The sequence below is a fragment of the Acipenser ruthenus genome, chromosome 19, assembly GCF_902713425.1.
Source record: "Acipenser ruthenus chromosome 19, fAciRut3.2 maternal haplotype, whole genome shotgun sequence".
In the NCBI taxonomy this organism is placed as follows: Eukaryota; Metazoa; Chordata; class Actinopteri; order Acipenseriformes; family Acipenseridae; genus Acipenser; species Acipenser ruthenus.
The window spans coordinates 2621300-2649238 of NC_081207.1; the positions used below are offsets into that span (position 1 = coordinate 2621300).

Below are 27939 nucleotides of genomic sequence, written 5' to 3' on the forward strand. Positions count from 1 at the left end.
TACTGTAACAGGACTGTGCAATGGCATCTGGGTAATCATTCTAAGTCAGTTTTGTTTTTTTTGCTGCATTTCCTCTTTCACAAAAATGCACCTTGAAGTAAAAAGCTTGATGGCATCTTTTGTAGTGTCATACCAGAAGGTGGCACCAAATGCATTGGAATACAGGAAGGCTTTAAAAAACAAACATTTCTACAGCATTGAAATACTTTAATAAACACGAGAATTTGCACTCCCTTTGTTTTTCTAGCCAAATGTAACCAAAAGCTATTCCATAAAAAGACAGCACTTGTAAGTTAAATTGTAGATGCATTTAAAAAGGCAGTGTTTAGCAATTGAATGTACACACAGACATCTAAAACTGCTTTGGGGAATGTAAACCAAGTAAATTGTAAATAAGGTCTGCTGTGTACACACACATTAAGCTGAACTTAATTGTATGACACAGCAGCTTTCTAATTAGATGAGCGGGTTCTTCTGGTAAACAGCAACACTATAGCTGTAATGTGGTCATGCTTCCTGGCACCAGGATTGCATCCAAAGCAGAAACGTGTTCAGCGTCACTTATTTCCAATGCATATAAACATAACAGAATAGAACTGTAATGCTTTCTGAACTACTAGAAGAGGTCACATTCAGTAAGACAAGAATGAGTAGAATATACAGCACAACATTTAAAAGTAAAGATGTTCTTACTCCATTTAGTAAGCTTTTTATGAAGAAACAAAAGAGAAATAGACTCCCAAAAGATACAAATCTTAAACCCATTCTTATTCTTTATTGAGCTGAGCTCTTTTTAACTGGCTCTTGAAGAAACCAAAACATCTAATCAAGTATTTGAAGTTAAACCACCAAAAGCTTCATTTTTTTTATGCAAAATGTATAGATATTGTTTGCAGTACCAACTTCAGGGTGTAAAAATGATTCGTTGTAAAACAATTGCTAACGTGCTTCATTTACATATTTTTTTTAAAGATCTTTATTTTTAGATTTAGACAGCCGTTCTACATCATGATATGTGACCTGTTACAACGGTATTATGATACACTTTCTCATTTCAATACATGCCATGAAGAAACTGAATAAATAAAAGTTACCAAGTCCAAGTTATATACAAACGACTTTGGCAAAGTTACTATGTTTACAAACCTATATACAATAAAACAAGTGTAAATGAGCAATGCAGCAAGTGAGTATTTGACAAATAAATACATATGCACAAAAATATTTATTTTGTCTTTTTAAAGAAACAGATACTGTAATGTTATGCTAATGTTCCGAATCATGTTTTAATAACCAATTTACCAATATTAAAATGAAAACTTTCGTTTCAAACGTAGAAAGCCAAACAATCTGTGATATAACAGAAAACAAACAAACAAACAAACAAGGAGTTTGATGGGTTTCAAATCCACCAAGTAGAGGCACATTGAAACAAAAAATATCATAAATACAAAATTTCAGACACAATCTACAAGTGGGAAATTTGTCTCAATACATGTGTATGTGTGTTTATATATATATAACACTGTTGAGAGAAAGAAAAAAACAAACTATATTACATACAGGACTTTCCAATACTGTTTAACCCTTCACCCCGAGGTTGGTGGTGAGGTGTCTAGATCCATGGTGCACCTTTCAAAAGGTGGTGTATTTTACCATCTTTAGAGGAAAAAAATTCAAAAGCCTTGGATGGGTGCTAGGTAGGTGCAAAACAAATGTACTGGTAAGTGGGAAGTCCATATAGCATCAATTTTCAAGCAAGTGAATCACTAACCATTTCAGGAATTGGATCAAACCTGTGTACCGTTTTTTTCAGGCATCCCAATCTTTCATTCAAAAACAAAAACCGCAACAGCAGCACAGTTTTGATGCAAGTCCCCTACAGCTATCAAAAAGCAGCTGTTCTGAAAAAACAAGAAAACAACTTGTCCAAATATACTGTTTATAACCCAAAATGTATAGCGTGGTTACCAGTTTAAAAAAATTGAAAAATAATTAACATAAATACTGTATTTTAAAAACAAGTGCTTAAATTAAATCCCTTATCTTTACATCAGATCTCGTCTGAATATACTATTTATATATTTATAAAAACAAAACCCACGTTTAACAAAAGGATTGTCAATCAAGTGTCATCAAAATATTGCACTATGCTATACTATGCTTAATAATGAAACCAGGAAAGGATGTTGCACACTTGTCCAGATAAGATCTCGTGAAAAGTAAACCATGCTACAGCTGAAAAGGAATTGATTCCAAAAAAAAAATCTGTGAGCAGATATGAACAGAACAAGTTAACAGGTGAACTGTACTTTTCAAGTCTTTAATTTTTTTTTTTGCAGTTCAATAAATAACACATTGTTCCTCCTCCTTCAGTTAGTAAAGCGGGACGTGTTTGGGTAATGGCTCCAGCTCAGACACTGAGCTGGAGCATGCCAGGCGGGGGGGATGACCTTGGTGAACCCATTCCTGATAGGGATCTTGGGGAACCCATTCCTGATAGGGGTCCTTGGTCAAGCCCGTTTACTGCCCTGCTGCATGGAAACAAACACATTGTCAAGTTTATACACTGAACATTAAAGAAGAGAGCAGTCTTTATAAACCAAGGGTTCCCCCAACACCGAAATTAATCCAAGCAGCGCACAAGTTAAATGTATTCAGTTGGTTTCCTCCATGAAGTTTAGGGAAATGTTTCTTTAAAACATTATGTAATAAAAGTAAATGTACAGGCTACATTGAAATGCATACTAAAATGTTCAAACAAAAGAAAAAATAATGTATCAGTATGAAACCCAAGCCACAGATTATTTGCAAACTAAAACTACCAAGAACTGCACTCGGTTGAATCACAATGGTTGCAGTAAAGATGAAAGATCGCCCACATGTTCATGGAAAAAAAGGTTTTGAAAGCCACAGTTTGCACAGGCCATGCACACACATGCTGTTGGTTCTCTGGAATGTCATTTGACTAGCAAATTAAAAGTGGGATCTTATTTTATCCTTGTCACATGGTAGGAAACATTTCCAAACAAAGCTGAAATCCTTTTGCCACGACTTCGACACACATTACAGCATGTGCCAAGTGTGAAATAATATTTCTGTACTCATCATTCATAAAATGGTAGTTACTCTGTTGTGCTAAATGCAGTATTTACTGAATAGGGAGTGTGATTCATGGCAGATGCAGCTTTGAAGGAAAAAGGCTGTACCTGTTGATATGAAACTATACAGGCACAGTCTTTAACACAGTTAAACATGTTTATAATGGCCACACAAGGGAGGATAGTGATTTTTAGAGATGGAAAAACAAACATGTCTGCATTGGGTGTCATAACATATAAATCTGGCTGGTTTCCTGTTTGTTCTATTAATAGCACACACTGTACCTGGTTCCTGCAGTGTAATCTGAACTGACTCCCCTATTGTTTTTGCTAACTCGCCCATATTTTGTCTACAACTTTGATCTGCCCTTGAAGTGAAGCTGAACATGCAGGATGTATAACCCCAACAATTCAGTTACAGCAGGTTATCTGCAAAGGCAAAACAGCTTGACAGAAATAGATAGCAAGAACAAAAGTTACCCAGAAACATGCTAAGCAAACTAAAAACAGAAGAAACTAAAAACAGAAACTAAAGGGGTTAACATCTTCAGGAGGCTAGCTGCAAAAAAATAACTACAAAAATATTGATTTTAAATATGCTGATGCTCTATGCATCTTCTATCTTTTCAACTTGCAAGCTCTAACATCTAATACATAATACATATTTTATTCACATTAAATTATAAAATCTCTTCACAGCAATAAACATTTAATGCATGTTTCTAAATCAACCCCTACTCCACCAATACTAGCAAAGCAATTTTGTTGCTATAGCTTTCAGAAGGAAAACCATCTATAAATCAAATAAATAATTAAAATAAACAACTGCAAATCCCCAAATCGTTTTCTATCTGCAAGCATCAAATACTTAGACCATCATGTTGAGGTTTACTTATTTCTTTTCAATTGCTCTACATTGAGTCCTGCTCCAGCCACACACAATCCTTCTACTGAAGTTAAGAAGCTGCAGTGTGCCACAACCCCAAGCTGTTAGTGGAAATTGCATCTAGTCTAGATGTTAATACTTTGTCCTCTATCATGATTAAATTAGCTAGCATGCATATACCCACGTGGAATAAAATAAGAATTACCCCGTATAAATGCAGAGAATATGACCTTTTCCTGCCTGCCGGAAGAAAACACACATTCTAGCAAGTACTGTACTTATCCACCTCTCCCCTCCTCTTTATCTTAAAATACACACTTAAAGTACCTTTGTTAACCGACATATGTTTGACCATCAGGGCTTTACAGTTTATATACTATATAAATGCACATATAAATGTGTGTATACTTTGCACATTTCTCCCATCTATGACCAAAAACCCTAACAGTTGGTTTTTCAACTTCTTCATGAATACATTTGTATATTGTATAACTTACACAGAAAACAATTATCACATTTATCTGAAACAAAATGTCCTCCAAATCGTTCATGTCTGGTTTCACAGACGCTGATTAGCATTAATCCAGGACTAGTGCTAATCAGGGTCTGTGAAACCTGCTGTAAAACTTCAATCCTATACACTATAATGCATATCCCTGACTTCCATGCCAAGCTGCTCTGTCATCGTGTCTAGTAAACAGCCTTCTAATAAGAACGCGATGGACCCTGCTGTTCCTCCCAGACAATACCAGGCACTGCTCTCCCGTTCCAGCAGCTACACAATGCCAAGGGACCTCAATTCAATGCCTCAGCAAGTTTCTGTAAAAGCCTTCTGCGAATTAATTTAGCAAATGCTCACTTGATCAAGAAAAAAATAAAAATAAATAAAATGACCTTGCTAGGGAAGTAAATTAATTAACCTGGTTAGCTCATCCAAGAATAAATTATTATTCTTTCTGGGTACAGCTGCATCAACCAGTAATCCAATGTAAAGCTGTCCATTTGATCACGTCTGATCCTTTTTGAAACAGATCCTTGTTTATTTTTAATACACCACTTTAGACAGATATTGAAAAAAAATAAAATAAATAAAGTTAAAAAAAAACTCCCATTAGAAAGCTGCCCGATCCTTTCCAGGTTTTGCTGTGAGCTTCATTAACCATCGTACATAGGTAACAAGTCTAGATTTCTTCTAGCTAGGCTCATGGTGAAACCTGGAATGGCTCCATTATGCAATGAGTCTAATTCCCATCATGAGCCACTGTAGTGTAATCAGCAGAACACTTACGCTTTATCGAAGTATGTTGTGTGCAATGAATGTGAAAACTTTGTACTGTTGCTGTTCATCAGGTGGCTGCTCCCTGCATACGGTTTCCTGGATGCCTGGTCCTTGGCAAAATTTCTGCAAGCTGACAGCTTTGACTCTAATGCCTAGGAACAAAGAGGCTCCAGGATTAAAGAAAACAAGTAATGCACTCAAACTAATATTCAACGAGGGTTGGCACACGAGGAGTACTGTCCATTTATTTACAGAAACATGTTTATTTTAGCTGTAGTGATAAGTCTGCTCAAAACCAAGATTATTAAACACCAGTTTTAACTAAATTCAATAGCTCTGGCTATTGTGCACTTGACGATATTCCATTTACCACTGGAATATTGTGACAGTGAAACCAACAGCTTTCAGGCATGTTTCTGAAGTATCTCAGGTCTGAATACCAGACCTTAAATCATCAGGTCTTAATATATTGGATATGTAATGAAAACATCATGGAATTGATGCATTAATCTACATGTCATTTAAAAACAGGTTTAAAATGATATATTTAATAAATTACTTTGTGAACATACCCCTACTTTCCTCAGGAGATCCCCAACTATGTTAAGAGCTGATATCCTTGCAGATGGGGTTAATGGAGAACTGCCACAACCGTTTGGTATTACTGAAAAAGATGAACAAAACAAAATGATGAAGGAGACAATCTGAAGACCTTCTATTAGCACCAGCTCTGGATAAAAGTCACTATGTACCGATAGTTAATCCTGAACAACAAAATATATTTTTTAAAAATTACAGAATTTCCCTATAATAGGCTGCAGATCACTACTGATCCAAATAAAACATTCTTCATAGCGAGACTTTTTCAAATGGGTACATTTCATTGCTACAGGACCAAATAAAAAAATGTCTATACAACTTAGATCTAACCACCAATGATCTTTAATGCCACTTCACTGTGGAATAGACATATTTTTTTTACTTAAAATGTGAAGAAGTGGTCCAGCATGTTCAGACAAACGCAATACATTTGATTTGTATCCTTGCTCAGAATCCCCCCCCCCCCACCACTTTTTTTTCATTTCTTCTACCTTTTGTTGTGGTGAACCCATTGTCTGCACTCTTCCCTACAGGAGTAGCTGGCAAGGAGAGGGATGCTTGGACAGATGAATCCATCGTATCAATGTCCAGAGTTGGAGAGCTGGGGGCAGACATTCTTGTTATGTCCGTCTGTCTCTCTCGCACTGCTAACTCTTGCCTGAGATCTGTAAGATTTCCCAAAGAAAATTACTTTATACACTACAGCTTTGATTTGAAGTCTTACTAGATTAAGGACCACGTGTATTGCTTTGTATTATTTAAGACCAACAGTTGTTTTTAGACATGCATGTGAAATGACCAAACTTTTTTGTACATTATTTTGTATTTGTGTTATAATAATAATAATAATAATAATAATAATAATAATAATAATAATAATAATAATAATAAACAGCAGTAACAACATATTGACTAAACTGTATTCCAACTGTATTTTTAACTGCTAATGAAAGTAATATAAACTGTTCTATTGATACCTCTGGCTTCATCCTTTAATCTCTGTGCAGATACCAGCAGAGACTCTTTTTCATCAAGCTCGCTTTCCAAAAACGCATTTCTTTCAATGGCCTGATTCAGCCTCTGCTCAAAATCTTCCAATGACACAATTGTTGCCCTAAAATGAAAGTAAGCATTAGAGCAATTACAGCTATGTAATAGAAATGGTCACACACAGACACACACAAGCAGAGAAATGTTCAGATACAAAGCTACATTGATTCTATTCAAATTGTCTAAATCAAGGGTAGAATTATTTGCCCAACCAGAAGGTTAGGTAATTATAATAAAGTCTGGAAAAGAAAAAAAAAAGAAAAAAAATCTCCCAGGAAACTCTGATTAGACATTTGGTTCACAAGAGCCTGCTAAAGCCCAGTGATGGTCAGAAAAAGGCATCTTCCACTAATAGCACATGAAAAGACAGGAAGACAGGAAAATGACATAAAATACCAGTTGTACAGAAAAATTGGCTTTTACTTTAATTTTAAGCTAAGTTGTAACATCTAATTTCTCATTAAAAAAAAAAAAAAAAATAATAATAATAATAATAATAATAATAATAATAATAATAATAATAATAATAATAATAATAATAATAATAATAATCATCATCATCTTGCACCAGGTTTAAAAGACTATGTGGAAAATATGTCACTTCTTTTTTTTTGAGAACACCGAATATTTTAAGAGGCACTGAATGATAACCCTGAACCTCTTTTCATAAACACTCACCTCTTTGCTCTTTCCAAGTCATCATTTGCCTGCTCCAGCTTCCTTACATATTTATGTAGTTGATCTATGATGGCTCTTGTTTGACCTAACTGATCTTCGAGCACAGATACCTGCTTGTAGCTCTGTGCATATTGTTGTTCAAGTTTTTCCTTGAATGGAAAACAATACAGAGGAAGTATTACCACATTGTGCGTAAATCAGTCCTACTGCGCAAGTAAACGTACACTTCTAAAACATCCTTAAAAATACAGTAAACTGCAGCACTTAAAATATCATTTTAAAAAAATTGTTGTTTTTTTTTGTTTGTTTTTTTTTTTAAAGAATGGATGAAAAGCTTCCTTATTGCATCAGACACGTGACACGGTCTTAATTTGGATGAAGTCAATCTTATTCATACATTGCCCTACAGAAAGAAAAACACATGTTTGTATTTAGGGACTGTCACAAAGACGGCCGGAGTGGGTGGCGTCATACCAGAATCAGGAAATAACACACAGAGATTTGGGGTTTTGGTTAAACTGAGCGCGTGATCGCGCTCACCATTTAATAAACAGAACAGAAAATAAAAGGTTTGAACAGACAAAAACACGGGACACGGCACTACACGCCAAAATAAAGAGACAAACAAAACGGACTACACAGACAAAACACGGTGAGTGAAAACACTTAACTATTATTCTTCTTCTTATTATTATTATTCTCTTTGCCTCCGTCTCCAATCCCGTTCTCCACTCACCGAACACCTAACCCCGAGTGACAGAAACGTGCATCTATATATACTGTTGTGCTGGGATTCAATTACTAATTAATTACTCACTTGAATCCCAGCACGTGAATTCATTACGTGAAACCGTGTTCACATATTATATTTTAAATGCACGTGCGTGATGTGCAATCCCGTGCCTAAATACAAATATACAATTTAAATACACGTGAAACACAGACCCGTTTATATCCCGTGTACCAATGACTATACACCAACATTAACACACAACACACAAATGCACACAGGGGCGGGGCGCATTGCCACAGGGACCCATATTGATGATCCATATTTTAAGGTTAATACACAATATCAGCTGTGTGTTTCATGTCCTAGATAATGAGATCCAGCCACAGGAATCATATAAAAAAATAACACACACACAGATTAAAAGTACAGATTAACAGTTACGTTTGTGGAAAGTTCAGGTAAATGTACTGTAATTCTCTAAGACTGACTTCCTAGTTTGATGACTGATGCTCTAGAAACGTGCATTAAGAAAGTGCCAGGGGAATTCCTGACTGAGTGTTTAAAATTCCCCGAAGAAATTGTAGTTCTGTCAAATGTGGTTTGACAGGGTCAACAAAATATTTAAAGAAGTCACTAGACAGTTTTATATAGACATTGGCAAACAGAGTAACTGCCATAGCACATCTAAATAAGTAGCAACTCCAGAAATGTGAAACATTTGCTGTCAGATTTTTTAATGACAAACAGCTACGAAGGCATCGCTGAAATTTCGATGCAAGATTAAATGTTGCAATTTTTTGTAATAATTTTTTTTTTTTTCTTTTTTTTTCATTTTTTTTTTTTTTTTTAAATAAGGGCCACAAACATAATACACTGAACACTCCACGAGGCTTAATGTAATTTCCAGTCCTACTTTTTCCATGAATCAGCCTGAAACACCTACAATATATTTGTTTGCATTACCCTCCTAATCTATTGTACCACAAAGCATATTGACTGTACTCTCTGACCTGGCCTATGGATATGGCTTGATGTTGATAACATTTAGATTTCCTGTTGCACGGAACATTTACAGGAACACTTGGGACAGGTTACACAATCCATTAAATCAGACAGTTCAACAAACCTAGCAACAAGAAAATCAAGCTATACTGCAATACTAAATACAAGGGGTAACTTTTGATTATTCAGTTTACATACTGTAGAGTAAAATGGTTTGTTCTGTGAATTTAACCTGAGAACTGTGCTGCTGCAGAGGTGTATCCTCACCTTTAATGTTTCAACCTCGTTTTTCAGTCTTTGGTTGTCCAGCTGCAAGTCTCTGATCCTATGCTCCGCGTGCCCCAGCTGAGCTTCCAGTTCCGCTTCCAACTCCCTGCTTCCTTCCTGGAATTCCAGCAGTTCCTCGTGAGCTTCTTGGTAACTATGAATGAAAATGGGACACAGCCTCTTTAGCCTGGGGCAATGGAACTAATACACATAAGCCTTGGCAAACACACTTCATTTTACCCAAGTCTCATTTTTAGTGAGGTCAAGGACATTCACATTTTGCACATACATATGCATGCATGTGAAAACTTCACAGGAATACAAGCACAAACAAGTTCCCACACTCAATGCCCTTTTGCACACACAAACATTCCTATATATATATGGGTTGTGTTTTGCAGATCCTAATTTTTGATTATGCACATTGATTGTTGGTGCACCGGTCTGTTTAGTAGTAGAAATTTGACTGTAAATAACTCACCTTTGTATGGCAGCAAGCAATGACTTGGCTTTGATCTATGATAACAGCAAATCTTAGGTATTCCTTCTCAAAGGAATATGTTTGAAAAAGAGGGTTTGTTTACCATCGTGTCATTGGAGCTTAATGTCAACATGTATTTACTAAGCCTCAAAATTAATGGGAGACTTCACTTCTAAAAGTGGCAGCTCGCTGAGTTACCACACATACCACATCCCACCCATGTGACAGTGTGCTATTTAACAGCACAAGTGGGAAGGAGGTCAAGCAAGGTTTCACTGCTGGGGGGGGGGGGGGGGGGCGGCAGTGAGTGCATTATATAAGTGGAAGCTGGAAGCTAGTGTCAAACAGAAACATTTTGTTGGAAACAGCTGTAATAGTGACCCCTTAGCCCAACATTTCTGTTTCTTCCAGAAACAAAAAGTATCTTTGTGAATTCTAAAGCGTAAAGACGTTTTTGTTTTCTACTAAGTGTTCGCCAAGAGTGGAGATTAAAATGTACCCATGCAATCCTTCTATAAATTATTTTTTCCTGTTACAACGTGTTGAAAATGTAAACCTAACACACAAATAGACTGTTGGATTTGCAGTTCTCCCTTAAATCACATCTTAAACATTTTAAATAAGCCTATAAAACTATTTTGCTCTCCCCATGTATTATAGCTCTCTAGGTTATACATAGTGTTCCGCATTCCGGTTTTTATCTTTTTAAAAACAAAATCTGGGAATTTATTTTAAATATATTAAAATAGGGATAAAATCGGTAAAAAATTGTTTTTTAACTGAAACATCGGTAAAAAAAAAAATTTACAGTATACACGCTTTATATGTGGAATATGATGCATAGCAGTTCTGGTTTCTGATTAATAATGTCCCTGGCATGTATGATGAGCAGAATCTGTGCAAGTCGAAGCCACATTTTCCCATGTTAGCTGGTACTTTGCGAACGTTTGGGCAATCGCTGTGCTGACGGAAATAGTGTCTACAGACGGTATTAACATGACATCAGCACATAACAAGCCAGGTTTATTTGCCTTGAAATCATAAAAAGAAAAGGAAATTGACAGACCTGGGTGATGCAAGCGATTGGGAGACGTGTTAAAAATCACACAGGACATTTACATCAATGCATTCCATTTACCAACTAAAGCATCACCATTTTCTGTCAAATATTTACAAGTAAGATTGTCGGCGTTAGGCAGTGTTTTAGCTGATGGACAAACAGTCTGCAATAAACAGTGGCTGTCCAGCAAAGCACAGCGCTCTGACAAACTCATTAACACAGTCATTCTGTGCTTTCTTTTTATTAAAGCGTTGTAAAAGCTGCATAAATGGATTGCTTGTCTCTCAGTTCACTTTCTTGTTTTAGTTTAATGTGTCGCTTATTTTTCAGTATGTTTTTTTATTGTCAGTGCGAACATGTACCTCAATGCAGCAGTATTTGCAGCGCTATGCATCCTCTGCTTGATCTGACCCACTTCTGTCATTTTTGCTTTTTGTATACTTCAAAACATTCATTTTCTTTTGAATAATCATAAACTGATTTCTGTTTTCTCCCCATTCCTCACCCACTAAAAATATTATATTTTTGTGAAAGTATTTCAATTTAGTTTTTGATCAAGCTAGTAGTTACTACACCCAGCAATTGCCACAATAATCAGACTTTGATTGAGCAACATAATCAGGTGATAATGTGTTTGTGAAGTGACAGAGAATCACGTTTGAATGTTATTTGATCCTCTGACGTCTAAACATCTGCTGTATCCTAGGATACTGTGTAGGTCAGCTTATTACAATGTCAGAGTCAAAATAAATCAGCATTTTAATAAAAAATATTGCGTATTTCCTAGAAAATAGTATCAGGAAAATATTGAATAATGGACATAAATCGGGTATAAATCATTAAAAACCAACGTCCAGTTAAAAAAAAAAAATCCTGTCATTTTTCTGTAAAATTCATAATAAACTGCAAACGCGGAACACTAGTTATACACCATGTACGGTATTCCAATGCTCACCACATGTAAGCTGAATGACCTCATATTAGATTTCTCTCACATGATATCATGGCTAGAGGTTTAAGACCTCAGCCCTGCGGGGGTTGCAAAACTAATTCGGAGGTGGTCTACAGTACAGTACACAGCTGCCAGTAATAAGACTTTGAAAGGTTTTTACTTTCTAATTCCAAACACCATTATGCCAGGTTTTATAGGTTTCTGCTTATCTTAAAAGCACACAACTTGCCAGACATATTCAGGCAAAAAGCTGCATACAACTTGTGATCCAAACAAAACATTATTGCACGCAACTTGATTCTGGAAGCTAAAAATATGTTCTCCCATAAAACGTTGCCATAGTTTGTGCAGCATCTGCAATAGTAATGTCTGAGAGACACACACTGCATTGCAGTTCTCAATCATTCAGTGTTACTGCAAAATTTGGACCAATTGCGTTCATCTGCTCTAACTGTATCCAAAACTAATCCTCAAAGACCACACACTGCTTTCCTCTAAAGTATGTTTTTGATGCTCTCATGTACAAAAAAAACATGTACAAGTCTTTTGCAATAGGCTATGCAGTACAACACAACAAGCTCATGTCTGTGCAGCCCGACATTTGTGACTTATTTAAGTCAGTCCTTGCCGAGGACCAACAACTCTGTAACACAAAGGGGCGTACACTTTTCACAAAGGCAGTTAGTTGCTTACTTCTAAGGTTACGTAACTGGAACAGGTTACATGTATTTCCATAAGGAAGAAGCTCAGCGTTCCACAACCTTGGCTCTAAAAACATAAAACATAAATAACGGCTCCCAATTCTTACACAATATTCAGCACAACTGAAGCTATTGTTGCAGTTACTTGTTCATTTCACGTTTTCTGAAACCAAGAAAACACCCATTTGCTGACTAGTTTCTATGATTGTAATTAAAGGTAACAGGTTCTTCCACTGACTAGGGAGCATAAATATGAAACTCCAGTTGTATGCCTGCCCTTACAGTATTATATTTTGACAAGTTCTTCTCACTGTAGTAAAGATTATATTTGCGTGAATTACCTTTGCTTATACTTCAATGAAAGGGATTTCCAGTAATTAATTTCCTCGTCCGTAGAGGAGAATTTTGGTATCATCTCTGTGTCCATGGTAAATAAACCTGGAAAATAACACAAGGAAAAAAAAAAACATGTTAAAACATCTTGCCTATATTCAACCACAAATAGTTAAATGTGCAGGTCTAGCAGCTTTGAAGGTGACATTTATTGTTTTATATTTTATTTCCATAAGTGCACTAATCCTAGGTAACATGCTGAAGAATCAAACCCTTAAACACTTAAGGAGCAGCTAAATGTGTAAAAAGAAAAACTCCAAGTGATAACTCCAAGTGGGACTTTTCTGTGAGTAGTGGAAAATAGAAGTGCTTACATTACACTAGCTATTGTGTTTAACAATTTCCACACCATTACTCATGTTTATTTTATTTTTTATATTTTTTTTATTTTTTTTACACTTCTTAAAACACCACTGTTGTCATTGAGCCTCAATAAGAAGTTTGCGATCACAGAAAACAATACTGTCAAAAAAAAGTTGTACATGAATTAGTTTGTAACCAGCATGAAAGAAAGAAACAGCTACTTGTGCAAGCTGCACAGTAAGCAAATACACCCCCAAAATTACAGCTGTACTAAAATCATCTGCAGCTAAAGCATATCAACTTTAATTAAAATAAGAGCTTTCAAGAACAAACCACAAACCCCATGACTCATACGAGCTGTCCTTTTCCCAACTCAATCAATATCCCAACTCAATGTATATCACTAATCACAGTGAGTGGGACTCTGAATCACATACCCCAGCTACAGAACACCTCATGTTCAATGCCATCGGCCTGCATTAGTTATATTCCAGTCACTGCTACTTCGGTATCCTTTCAGTTATTACTTGCACAATGCCCTCTTTCTGTAAACAGATCACATGGGACACATGAAAGATTAGACCTTTTAGGTTTAAAAAAATAAACTGTTCTTGGCACTGAAATAAAAGATGAAAACAAACCTGTGTTGCTTTAGGCTGTAAATTAGTTACCGTGGTGCACGGTATAGTTAAGCAAAACCCAGATCTGCAGCTACTGTTCATGCTAATCATTGAAATGGGTTTATTATTAATGAGTTTTAAAAGATATTGTAAATTATAGTAGTACTTATTTTTACTCAGTAGCCTTCAAACAGTACTTTACATTCAATCATAATTTGTAGGACAAAATCAACTTTGTGCAAGATGTGATCTGACTTTAAAAATAATCGATAGCACTAAATATGCACACAGTATCTGCACTATCAAAGCAACTCTTCCCCTTAGTTAAATCGAGATTATAAAGACACTAGGCGATTTCACAGAAGGACACAAAGGATACAAGCATCATCCCAGTTTATCTGCACGGACTGGCAGACGCCAATAAATCTTGTCGCTAGAATGATTTTATATACAGGATGGTGTAGCTCAAGGTTTTTAATCCTCTTTTTTCAATGACACCTACTGTAAACAAATTCACCACTACCCTAACACAAACTTGATTCCTTCTGCATAAAACACTGCAGCTTCTTATCTTGCAGATGCCTCCAAAAAATGCAAAAGGAAGAGCCGATGCTATCGCTCATTTACATCACTGCCCTCTGCTCCACCCTGTCTGCAAACTCTAAAAACAAAGAAAAAAATTTGCCTTGCATTACAGTAGATCAAGACTATTAAACAAAGGATAAGCTACAGTACGTCAAAGCTAGTAGAAACACAACTAAAACACTTAATTACCTTCGTTCAACAGCTGTAGAGTGAAATCCAAAAGTGCCATGGCAGATTAACAGTTTATTCTATTCCACTGCTATTGTCAACCATCGTTTTAAACACTACTGTTGAAAAAGGGTACAACACAAAACTGTAAGCTTGGATACAAAGCTGTTTAATCCAATTTTAACTTGTTACTTTTTCTGCACGAGACAATATTTTGTAAACTGTATACATGTCATGTATGATTAATTGTTTTAAAGAAGGGTAATAACTATTTATTAAATTAGGCTACATTTTCAAGCCAACTTTAGAAAGCAGAATATAAATGTATCAATGTACCGTTAATTCTCTTGGCACACATACTACTTGCTTGCCACATGGTGCCACATCTTGACAGTGCACCAGAATCATGGGTAGATAAAGATTAATATCTCATTTTGCTGTCATTCTTACAAGATGAAGAAGTGGAAATGTAAGTAATTCTGTTTTTATTAATAAAATGCATTTGATATTCATGATATTCTATGGTTAAATAAACTAACAACCAAGTTTATTGAATATCACACTGTATTTGAGTCATAAAATATTCAAGCTTTCTTTAAATAAACACAGTGCACTAGGCTGTATTCATTCACATACTGTAAAGGCTTTTGCTGTAATGTTCATACAATATGCATGCACTGTATTACATCACTTGTAGTGCTTCCTTAATCTATACATTCCTTCAAACCGCAACTGTAGTTCTACCCTCCAGGGATGTTTTTGCCTTATGCAACTCTGCAATTACCCGCAGCCGACCCATTGTTTTCCTATGATTTCCTACATTGTTCATAATATACTAAAGGATGATGAGTTTTACAAGTAAACCTTGGTGTAGTAAATAATAATACAACAAATCTCCCATGCTCACTGAATATCTATCATGTTTCCTTTCATTCGGTGTATGTAATTTAAATATTAATGAGGGTCAGTCACTGTGACCAAGGGTGTGTTCACACTGGGTCCGTTTAGAGGGTTTGGTCCGCACTCGGTATGGTTTGGTACTTTGTATACCTACTGTAGGCATTCAATACATGTGTTAATTAAATTAGCGAAGTGCTCCCCCAGTGCTTTCTTCCACAGCAATATGTAATAATCTAAAAGCATGCTACATTAAAAACCAGAGTAACGCATCAATAGCTGCCATCTTTCAATATGCCTTGCAGGATATTGTAAACATCCAGTTCACAACCCATACATACAGGCTGAGTGCACTTGAAAACTGCATTGTGAACATAAATGGACTCGGTCCTAAAACAAAAAAAAAAAAAAAAAAAAAAAAAAAGGAAAAAGGACCAAAGAAACTAACTTTAGTTTGCATCCAAATGAACTCAATACCTTTGCTCGCAGATAAGTGTGAACAGCAAGCACACTGACACATTGTTTCAAACGAAACGAACCGAGTCCATTTGAAACAGACCCAGTGTGAATGCAGTCTTAAGAACTCAAAAGTGTATAATTTAATAAAATGGATAATTTATGAACAGAACTATGACTCATCTCACATGTAACTCTTTCTCTAATGTGTGCACTACTAGGTCTGTTCCTCTTTCACCGTATATGGCTAGACAGAAGCAGCTGTGACATGTAAAAGATCCTTCAGCTGTTTATCATTTATTACATCTTCAAGCTGCCCTACAGAATTGCATCACAGCATCAATTCTGAACGTCCCAGTGTCACTTAAGAATAGGAAAATAGGCAGCAATTACAGTGCCACAGTTTCCAATATATAACCAGAGGCCATACTGTGTGATCTTACTTGCAATAACAGACACAGCAGTTTGGTTTGTAGAATACCAAAAATGTCCCCTTTTAATTTCAGGTAAGATTCTCACTTGGACTACCATTCACCGATTCTGAAAATCATATTTTACATTATGGGGTATTACTTTAACAGGACATGACAGGTGAAATGCTACTTTACAGTGTTTCAGACATTGTTTTATAAATAGGTGGATACAATTGCCTAGATGACCTGGTGAACATTTCTTCTTGCTAATTATTATAGAACAGTCAGTTTACCTGAAAAAAGAATAAAAGAAAAAAAAAACATCTGTTTATACTTTTTTCAGTTTACTCAATTAAAGGGCCCGTTAATCTGAAACTGGCAGCGACAAATAAGACTTAATGCCACTTCCAATATAATGTTCATCAAACATTTTATCAACATTAAGAACAGGCTTTGCTCCAATATCAACAGATCTATATTATTGTATTAAATGTATTACTTAATTAATAGTAATACAGATCATTAAAATAAAATGCAATCGTTGAAGGGACAGAGCACACATTTTAGCCAATAGCATCACAGTAGACCCTGCGTCATCAGAAATTCTGGGTATCAAAGCATCAATTAACTTAAAGTTTTTGTTGTTACAATAACTCACGCACAAGTATGATTGGCTGTAGGTGGGTGCATGTGACAGAAGTTGCTTAATGGCTCCTTGGAGGAATTATCATGTTTCATTTTACTCCAAATACCAATATACTGTCATTTAACAAAAGATAAGAGACACATTTTTGTAACATAACTACAAGGTTGCCCCTATGCAAGGCTCAGAACAGTTGCTCATGTAGATGTACAGTGTGCCTACAGTAGTGCCTAGCAATGAAACCCCCTATGAGCAGAACAAGAATTTATTTTGGTACCATGGAGGTAGGGTGTCAGTAAACACTGAGAGTGTGGGAGTTAGTTTCTAACAAAGAGTTTAGTGTGGCATTAACACTATAGCACACATTGGATACCAACAGCAAAGTGAAACTCATAAGTTTGTCCGGTTCCTACTACCTGATTGACCTTGAAACTTTGTCAGGTTGGGTCTTAAAAGATCCAAATATGATAAATAAAAAATATATATATTTAGAAGTACAGAAATCTGTCGCGTATCCGCACATCACATATCCGTCCTAACCATTTACCTGCCATGATCAACTACTTCAGCAACGTTAGTTTATTATTGAACAGAGAAGATTACTTCAGATATTGTAGATCCTACCAAAGTTTCCGTACACTGTTGTATGTGCTCCCTGTGCTACCATTGCTGGTAGTGTCACGTGAGCTGTTCGGTGTGTTGATATGTAAATAAATTCAGTTCGCCTACGGGGCGTATCAACTTCAACCTCTGTCTTGATCTCCTGCTTGTCACTCAGCATCGAATACATGCACCCACATGGCAGACGGCTGCCCTGTCACAAGCATTAATACGCTGTATCTTTCTAAACAGGGGTTTTAGGGGAGCTCCCTAATAAAAGCTGAATCTCAAAACAATAATTGTGTGAATTTAGTAATTGTTACAGCTGTATATAATGGTATTTAAAACAGGATTCATTCGACTTTTTTACATATCCACCCTTACTCTGGTCCCACCGTAGTCGGATATGCGACAGATTACTGTAATTTAGTTTGAGGCAAGCTTAATGAAAACAGATCCAAGTTTCAAAACTTTCCCCATAATGTAATTCCCATCTGCACCAAACCATCAAAACAGCCTTCTCAGAAGCCATCCAGGATTATTAATGTAGTATAAACCACAAACTGCCACAAAAAAGTAGTAATTTCTCTTTTTTTTGTCTCAGTATTTTGCAGACAATGACTCATGGGTTAAGCCACAAGTTAAATGTCAACAAATGAGATTATTCTACATATAAACAACATAGTTCGGTTCTCTTAAAACTGTGCATAAGATGTGGTGTGAAGCTGTGAAATAACCAGCTGTTTCCCCTAATGTCCTTTATTTTGATGCTAAGCCTTTATCTTTCTTCTCTGATTTTTTTCTTGTAAGGCTAGATTAGTCTGCTAATTCACCCTAAATATATTGCTGACATTTACAGTATAAGTTAAACATAATGTCCACATTTTACCAGTGATCTGATATATTTTTTCCAGAAGGCTGATCTGTCAAAATGTTTTGATGTAAAAGTAGGACCACTTAACAACCACCCCCCTCCCCCGGGCTGTGCTGTTAATAGCAAAATAATTTGAGCTACAGTAACAAACACATCGTTCAATGTTTCAAAGTATAACAACTGGGGTTAGCAGCTAGCCTTGTGAACCTTCCAAAGTGTGTACATAGATCCTCAATAAATACAGTTTGACAGTTTAAAAGTTCTGTAGATTGCTCACTTAATCAATGCAAATACTGTATCACCTCAAAAAAAAAAGTCTTTTGATCCAGAAATAGAATCTGTTCATTCATAATGTTCAACCCTAAAACCCACAAATGGCATGAATTTGTTTTTTATTGATCAACGGTGTTAAATAAAAATGATCACAGATTATAAAACAACATTGTCAGCTTGTGGAATTATAATGCTCTTTACCATCAGGAAGTAACCATGTAAAATCAATCAGATTCTTACAAGCCTTTGGGCAATAGGCTGTTTCCGTATTATAAATCAATCACGCCAAGATACTATCACAGCTACAGTATCACAGCAGACGCTTTCTGTAAATGAGACTGTTCATGGAAATACCCCAGATTGATCTATTATTCCAGGAGGCATGAGGAACAACTCTGAATTCTACCATATAGGTTTTCCTTTATTTAAGGTGGATCCACATACAGGTATATTAAAACAATTACACACCAACACCCAACAATTGTTGAGTGGTCACCAAGGCAATCTTATTATTACATTTTCCCTAAGTGTGTACCTTGACTGTGTAAACATTTGTGTAATAATAACAACATGTCAACAGTAAATAGTGAACATTGCTGTGGTTAACAAGAGATAACTAATAACACTTGCAAACAAATAGCTAAAACAAACAGTAGTTATAAAAAAAATTAAAACCAGCACCAATTCCTACCTTAAAAATTATCAAATACTCATACTAAACATCTGCTACGACACCACAGGTTCCAAATGTGGTCCAAGTAGCTACTTAATAAGTGAGCATTTACTTTTTAAATGTTTTGATGTGAAAATGATGTGGTCTTGCTCCCCGACTGCTACTTCCAGGCCTAGTACGAAAGCAGGGATATCGATCAATATCATTTATGTAAGCCCGACCGATCTCTTCCCAAATCAATCCTGTGATGTGCAATGCAGAGGAGGTGGGTCGGACACTTCCTACACAGTACCGTAACATACATAAGATAGAGCAAGCCGCGCCCGATACAAATTGTATAAATACAGCTATTGGTGTATTCCTCTCACAATAAATTGGCACTACTTCTCATTAAAAAAAGAAAGCCATCTAGCATACTTACCGCAAAGTAATTAAAATTTCAACCACTGGGGGTGAGAAGGGCCACCGTAGTGGTACTGGAAGCTGCAATAATATTCAGTCAGCAGAATTCACTTCATAAAGTTCCAGCAAATACATGAAGGCCGCGTGCCAGCAATCTTTTCAAACACACGGTCTCATATCCGTTTTATTGTTTATAATATAACATGTAGAGAAGTGTGTCCTTTCAATTTATGAATAAAAAATAAGTTGCTGCCCAGAAAGAAGCATGACACGTCAGACGGAGGCCAGTCAGCTGTCAACAAAAACGCAGAAGCAACGGCAACGCGCTCGACGTTATATACCAAAACTCGACCCCGCTCACAACGTCGATATTCATAATGAAATCATACATATAACCATTGATAGGCGATATTTGTATTGTTGTTATTATTGTATAACAAACCTATACATTGCCAGCCGACAGTCTATCCGCGTCTCAGTTTCAGTACATCCTCTTGCCGTCTCTGTCTGTTTAGAAATCAAAGCACCAGCCAGACTCTTGGGAGTCACTCAGCTTCCGGCACGCACGCGTGGGCCACCATGTGACGTATCAAACACGCATCACGCGTCTCGAGACGAGGGGCGGGGACAGGAAGGCGCTGATGCAACCTGTCGGCTCTAAGTTTACCATTCATACAATGTAATTTGCTGTGATTGCGGACATGTTAGCTCTCACAATTCGGTTCAATATTCAGTACCAGTATTTTGCTGACTGTTTGAAGTTCTTGTTGAGGAGACTTATTTATATAACTCCAACAGGACAGGTGTGACGTCAAATTTAGGCTGTCAAATGTGCATACTTTGCGTACTGCGCATGCTCAGATTTTGTTTCCCTTGAAGGCCGGGGACGCTCAACAGAACTCATTATCCAAGTCTTTGGATATGAAATAAGTGTTTGTATTTAAATAAAAAAGAAAAAGAAAAATGCACCTATACGGTGACTTCATTTTTTTTTACATGGAAGCGCAGCGTTTTATCGAAACAATAATATTAGTAACCTCAGGTGCACATTTGTAACATTGTTTTGCAAAGGTAACTATTATTATTATTATTATTATTATTATTATTATTATTATTGGTAGGACATTCTGTATGTCCTTTTGCTACTGTATGTTTGTGTGTTTTACAATATGAACATAAGAACATAAGAAAGTTTACAAACGAGAGGAGGCCATTCGGCCCATTTTTCTCGTTTGGTTGTTAGTAGCTTATTGATCCCAGAATCTCATCAAGTAGCTTCTTGAAGGATCCCAGGGTGTCAGCTTCAACAACATTACTGGGGAGTTGGTTCCAGACTCCCACAATTCTCTGTGTAAAAAAGTGCCTCCTACTGTTCTGAATGCCCCTTTATCTAATCTCCATTTGTGACCCCTGGTCCTTGTTTCTTTTTTCAGGTCGAAAAGGTCCCCTTGTTCGACATTCTTTGTAGTCTTCTTTGTTCAAGACTGAATAGATTCAATTATTTTAGCCTGTCTGCATACGACATGCCTTTTAAACCCGGGATAATTCTGGTTGCTCTTCTTTGCACTCTTTCTAGAGCAGCAATATCCTTTTTGTAACGAGGCGACCAGAACTGAACACAATATTCATAGGTATTATAATAGGTCTGTGATCTGTCATTCAGATGAGACGTAAAAGAGGTCCTATTGTAAGTGACTGCAACAGCAACTAAATGACTAATTAATGACCCCAGGGAAAATGTATGTATATATATATATATATATATATATATATATATATATATATATATATGTGTGTGTGTGTGTATGGGATCATTTTAAAATATATCAGATACAATGGAGAGGAAAAGTATGACATTGACAGTCCACACACACACCCATTAAATTTGACTACCTTCAATAGAGAATTGACAAGGTATGAAAATTTGACAGCTAATACACACCCATCAAATATTTCTACCTTAAAGAGAACATTATCAAAGTCTTATATATTTTAGCCATCTATCACTTGGTAGACCTAGAACAATCACCAAAATACTGTATTACTTTTTCACAACACACAGGATTTGGTATATATGGGAACTATATTAATTTATTATTAGTAGTAGTAGTCGTAGTGGTAGTAGTAGTATTTATATATTTATCAATACAGCTATTTGGCTGGTGTGAGGTCCAGTACTATTTGTCATGTTGTTGATGTTAGTTTGAAAATAAGTAATGTTAATTATATTATTTTAGTTGTGCGATATGATATGGTAACGTTGAGTGGAAAATAACTACTCTCTATATAACCACCAAGATGGATTGTTGGATTGTTTTACCTAGACCAAAAAATAACGTTTATAGCTATAGATGAAACTGGTGCAGGCATCAGATTTTGATGCTTATGTGTGTCATATTTTCCTACCGGTAGCAAATTCTGATGAAATAGCACAAATTGACGTTACACTGGTGCCAGTGACACTGTGACGAGCTCAAACTATCAGCTGTTTGAAATGTCCAGGAGATAAGTAAAAGTACATCTGCTCAAGCGCCAGCTGTATTTGCACTATTATAATAATAATTATCTGAGAAAAACTGGACAGTCTGATACCTAAATGTATGTCCTTGGAGTCAAAAACAAGCACATCACAAACAGAGAGTCCATGGATAATAATAGTAATAGAATATGAACAGGACACATGAGCATAACCCATATAAGGCAGCACAAGTTGTGTGTACCATTTGTTAAACTCCCTGCCAAACTTGTTTAGTTATATTCCGTGGATAATTGAAAAGGGACTATTATTATTAGTAGGAGTATTAAATACATTTATATAGCTATATATTATTAATGTTGTTGTTTTTCTGTATTGTTTTTAGGAGTAGAATTGCCAGTTTTCCCGGATAAGTTGGTGATTCACATTATTATTTATTTCTTAGCAGACACCCTCATCCAACTTACAATTGTTACAAGATATCACATTATACATATATCACATTATTATTATTATTATTATTTTTTTTACATACAATTACCCATTTATACAGTTGGATTTTTTACTGGAGCAATCTAGGTAAAGTACCTTGCTCAAGGGAACAGCAGCAGTGTCCCCCACCTGGGATTGAACCCACAACCCTCTGGTCAAGAGTCCAGAGCCCTAACCACTACTCCACACTGCTGCACATGTAATAATGAGTAATTACATTCATGCTGAAGTGAGTTAACTGGAATACAAACTCTTGTTCCATAGAAATCTGCCACCCCTTGGTGTCAAAAAGATTGTATTGTCTATCATCGGGATGATCTTTTCTAAATAACTGCCCATAGCCAGTATCTAGTGCTGTGGTTAATAACCTTGATACCCAGCCCAGGTCTTTGTTCCAGCCATGTTCATGTTTTAATAAATGCAATAATTAATTAATGGTGCCAGCCTGAACAATACTTGATCTAGTTTACTTAGAGTTTTGCACATTACATTATAATTGCAATATCATAGGTACTGTATAGCCGATTCAAAGAAAATATTAAATTACGATTTAAAAAAGGGTTATATTAGACATATGTATAATATACTGTTTATTCCTTAAAAGAAGGGAGAGGGATTCATCCTAGACACTCTGGGGGATGGTAAGCCTAGTTCAGGTTTAATACTTACAATGTATTTATTCAGTGCTTAAACTGGTTCAAGGGTTTAATTTAGTTCATATGGTAGGAACAAAGAAACTGGACTGGAATTATTTAATCAAATCAGATTCTTCTTACAGTACGGATTTTATTCACAAGAGGGCAGACCTGCTCTTAATATGCTGTAAAACGAGTGGCGGCACCAATAAAGTACTTTATTGTAACTTTTCAGTGTGTGTGTGTGTGTGTGTGTGTCTGTGTGTGTGTGTGTGTGTGTGTACACATGCAGGTAGAAAAGATGGTTTAGTTATTAAACATTAAGTTAAAATATTGCTTTATATGGACGTGTGCATGACTGCACCTTAGTTAAACCAAGGATTACAAAAAAAAAAAAATCCATCTTCCCTCAAAATCACCATTCTCACAAATCCTCTATAAGATGTAACTGTAAGATTCCTTAAATTCATTTTTTTTTTTCACATACAGTTTCTGAAAACAAAAATCCTAATTAAAACACATTTAATATATCCAATTTACATAAAGCTACACATTCTGGTTACACTGCTGCATTTGCAACGGTGCGCCTGTGCTTTAAGAGCCTGATCACATGCTGGATGGGGTCGACTTACTGTTGTGGACTTGAAATACGAGCCAGACTGCTTAAGACTGACACTATCTATCCCCTAGATGTCACTGTCCCCTCCAGTCACTCACTGCGTGCGTACCATGTTAACTTTCCTATCTATGTATCTATTTTATACTGCATGTATGTTTCAACACATTTCTGGTATAGGGCAACTTCTCGAATTCCACGTACAGAGTTCAAACAAACTTGTAACATTTTAAAAATTCTAATAAAATACCGTCACTCGAGGAAGGGGCTGTATACATCCCTTCGATGTCAACAATTGCGAGGGTTTAAAAGTTTGTTATTATTACTTTTTCAATCATAATAAGTGCAGCTTATTAGAAAACAAACAGCTTATTGTGAGACGATTACAGAACAGTAAAAAAAGGAACAGGTGTGTTTGCTTACGCGGTATTGAGTACTTCAGTAGCATACTTTTTTTTACCGACTACCCACATCAACAATTGAAAAATCAAGTTTAGCAGCTTCGACAACTGACTCTTCTCTGAGGACACACCTAGCACCGCAGATCGCAAGAATGCAGCTCTCTTTTGTGGTTGAAACCCAGATCTGGCTCGTTATGTTCTCTCGTCGCCCTCCGCTGTAATGCTCTGCACGACTGAAAAATAAGAATACAAAAAGAACGTCGAGGGCAGATGCTGCTTCTACTCAAGGACGAGACGACTGATCCGACAGGAGTGGAAACTGCCTGTTTTTTTAAAAAAAAGCTTGTTCTGCACAATGGGGACACGACACAGACCCCTCGAGCTGCTGAGCGGATGTTATTAAACTTAGTGACATCTACAGACGCATTTTTTTTTAATGTTCGGAGTTAGCCGACGTGGTCTGAGCTAAAAAGAAATAATGTCGAACTCTCAGGACGCACCTCCACGGAAGCCAGAAGAGTCAGATGAAAACGAAGCCGGCTCGGACGAGTGCCCCGTGTGCTATGAAAGTTATCGAGACGCAAAGAGGACGCTCGTCTGTGGGCACGTCTTTTGCCACGACTGCCTGGTAAAGACTCTGGTCAGCCTTAACCGAGATGGGGATATCGTTCGGAAGAACATCATCTGCCCCATATGCCGGCACCTGACATACGTCAAAAAGAAGAAAATACTTCCTCTCATAGTCACGAGCAACAAAAACAAGCAGACATTGGAGGTTCCCATGTCCCCCGTGAGTCCTATAACCTTGAGCGCGTCTTCTCCGTTTAATTCCTTAGACTCATTAGAAGAAGAAGGAAGTCCAACCCCGGCCAGAACAACAAGAAGTATGCGAATCCGGGACTTTGTATTCAGAAGAACTAGTCCTAGTGGTCCAGACCTTACTGGTGGTACTACCCCGACTAGCCCAACTAGTCCCTCACAGATTTTTACCATCAGTGGCCATGGCAGACCGATGTCCGAAGAGGACACGGTCAGCATTACTACTGGAACTGTCAATCGTCAAGCTCGCTTTTGCAGGTTACAGTGGGTCATTATTTTTTTAATTGTGATCATCATCATGGCGATTGTGGCGGCAATACTGCCTTGGATAATTCTGAAGAGAGATGGATAAACACTGTACACGCTAGCTGCCTAATCATTCTGAATGTGCACCTAGAAGTGCGTCTAACAGAAAATGTTGAGGTCTGCTGTACATCGTGGATGTTGGGCACACTTCATTGAGTGGGCATTTTGGAGACCACACACATGTTGAATTCATGAGAGATTTACTTGAATGGAATTTAATACAGCAATTAGGATACATGTTGACCGGTCCGTTGTGCCTGCTGAATAGTGATGTATAAACCCGCAGACTCAGGGATATTGGCCAAGTCTCCTGAATGGAAGTGTCTGGTTGTTTTTTTGTTTCTTGATTAAATAGCAAGTCACTGGAAATAAAAATAATATATGTTTTTTAAGATAAGGTATAATTGTATTTTGAGGGGGAAACAAATGCACTTAATAATGTAAAACGAGCACGACCCCCCTCAGTTGTAGGAAGGAGCAGTTCGTTTGAGAGACTTATTATTGTATTCCTCTTTGGAAACTGCGATTTGCATTTGCGTTAAAATAGCATACGATATAGCATAAGATATTTTTATACGTTTTATACGGGTTGGAATGACACTGACCCGGTTCAGATCTGGATTGTCTTTCTACAACACCATCCCTTATAAAAGTGTCCCATAGTAAAAATATAGCAAAGTGCAATACAGCATAGTTAAAGCGTTAGGGTGACCAGGGTAAACTATGGTACATGCACAGCATAACCATGAGGAAAGCATGGGAAAACTGGAAAATTCCCATGGTAAACTTTTGTAAGGGATGCTGTTTGTCTCTTAAAGGGCAAAAACAAAGAACAGGTATCTGGATTGGAGGTACTGCCATTGCCAACTCCTAACCGCTAATGTTATAATGAAACAACTCCTTTCCCTTTCTCAAAACCAAACGACTAAAGGCCAGTAATATGTACATAAAGCTGTAGAAAGAAAAGTAACACAGTGCAGTAAACTTGTTATTTTTCATGAAAAAAATATGCATCTCTGAGGAAAATGTTTTGTGACTATCAACTCAAATCCCACAGGGCTAGCTACAACGCATACATCATGTCCGATATAGCTGCATCCTATGAATTATTATGTAAGAGGGCATTAATACATGCAAAGCACAGTATGGAGGGGTCCCGGCTGAGTATTACCAACCACTACAAATGTGAAACTTCATCTAACATTTATATTGGGTTATATACAGATACACATCTACATGTATTAACCGATTTGCTAACATCACTAAAAATGCATTATATCTTAACTTTATTCAGCTGTATAGGCATGGCTTTTTCCAAACGTCTTTACATAAATGTGATTCATGCCTATTAGCAAAGTAATGTATGTATATATTTGCTGGAAAACGCTTCCTTCCTTGTATTTAAATGAATCTGTTGCTGCATCGTTCTTGTATTAGTCAATGAGATACTTATTATATTGGCTTTGTGTTTAGTACACTGCAGCCTTCTTTAATTATGTCTGTGTCATGTACTCATTATGGATTAGTTTTCATGGTACTGCTGTCTGATTGGTTGAGCCAACAGACACTGTGTTCTTTTCAAAGTGTTTTTAAAAGGAAATTAAATGCACACCCAGACAAGAATCAGTTGATGACATCAGCAGGGCTATCTCCTTCTAATTTATTTGAAACTTCCCTGTCCTGGAATTAAAGCTGTAGTATCATTTTCATTGCACCATTGTAGTGTCAACTTTTCAGGCCATATTCATAAAATGTCTTTAACAGGTACCTAACTTGCCATGGCTACACATTTGTGTTAAATGTGTCAGGCTAAAGGACTCTAAAAACCTTGGGTTTAGGATCGTTTATGTTAAGTTGTATCTTTTTAGCTGTATAACATTTCCATTGTGTTTCTGGTGCAATCCGGGTTGTGTACACATGTTAGATATATTAATAGCTTCTGGTGCACACATGTGACTGAAAGTCCTGAAGATCAAGACCTAAATAAGCCTTTCCATTATTTAACAAACAACGTTCTATTTTGGGTTTCCACATTTACATTTTGCATAGATGAACATGCTTTATGAATACAGAACAAAAATTACTATTGAAGTAATTGAGAAAG

The 27939-nt window shown here is 36.6% G+C and overlaps 2 protein-coding genes across 10 annotated transcripts; one reads left to right on the forward strand and one right to left on the reverse strand.

Moving 5' to 3' along the window:
- Nucleotides 1-958: 958 nt before the first annotated feature.
- On the reverse strand, nt 959-20704 carry LOC117424677 (nuclear distribution protein nudE-like 1-B). 9 transcript variants are annotated; one of them, XM_058992341.1, is made up of 11 exons: nt 20110-20704; nt 13924-14031; nt 13132-13228; nt 9597-9750; nt 7595-7743; nt 6844-6980; nt 6358-6531; nt 5839-5930; nt 5276-5418; nt 4193-4223; nt 959-2531 (listed from the first exon to the last, which is right to left on the reverse strand). In XM_058992341.1, the coding sequence occupies exons 2-11, from the start codon at nt 13964-13966 to the stop codon at nt 2514-2516; spliced, it is 1038 nt and encodes a 345-aa protein (XP_058848324.1). In that variant the 5' UTR covers nt 13967-14031; nt 20110-20704; the 3' UTR covers nt 959-2513. The 9 variants fall into 9 exon arrangements, with proteins under 9 accessions (XP_058848324.1, XP_058848323.1, XP_058848326.1 ...); XM_058992340.1 differs by having other exon boundaries at nt 959-2534; XM_058992343.1 differs by having other exon boundaries at nt 4193-4227; nt 20110-20703.
- A 3783-nt stretch (nt 20705-24487) lies between these two features.
- Nucleotides 24488-27547, forward strand: LOC117424444 (RING finger protein 222-like). Its single transcript, XM_034040779.3, has one exon. The coding sequence runs from the start codon at nt 25189-25191 to the stop codon at nt 25879-25881; it is 693 nt and encodes a 230-aa protein (XP_033896670.3). The 5' UTR covers nt 24488-25188; the 3' UTR covers nt 25882-27547.
- Nucleotides 27548-27939: the final 392 nt, after the last annotated feature.

What these genes read in the sequence shown, in the direction of transcription:
- LOC117424677 (XM_034041282.3), bottom strand. Translation starts at nt 13,966, where the DNA reads ATGCAGGCCGATGGCATTGAACATGAGGTGTTCTGTAGCTGGG. An exon ending in TGAGGTGTTCTGTAGCTGGG is followed by an intron (nt 13,229 to 13,923) that starts GTATGTGATTCA and finishes GTTATTTTCCAG; the next exon opens with GTTTATTTACCATGGACACA. An exon ending in TGGGTTCACCACAACAAAAG is followed by an intron (nt 5,931 to 6,357) that starts GTAGAAGAAATG and finishes CATCTTTTTCAG; the next exon opens with TAATACCAAACGGTTGTGGC.
- LOC117424444 (XM_034040779.3), top strand. Translation starts at nt 25,189, where the DNA reads ATGTCGAACTCTCAGGACGCACCTCCACGGAAGCCAGAAGAGTCAGAT.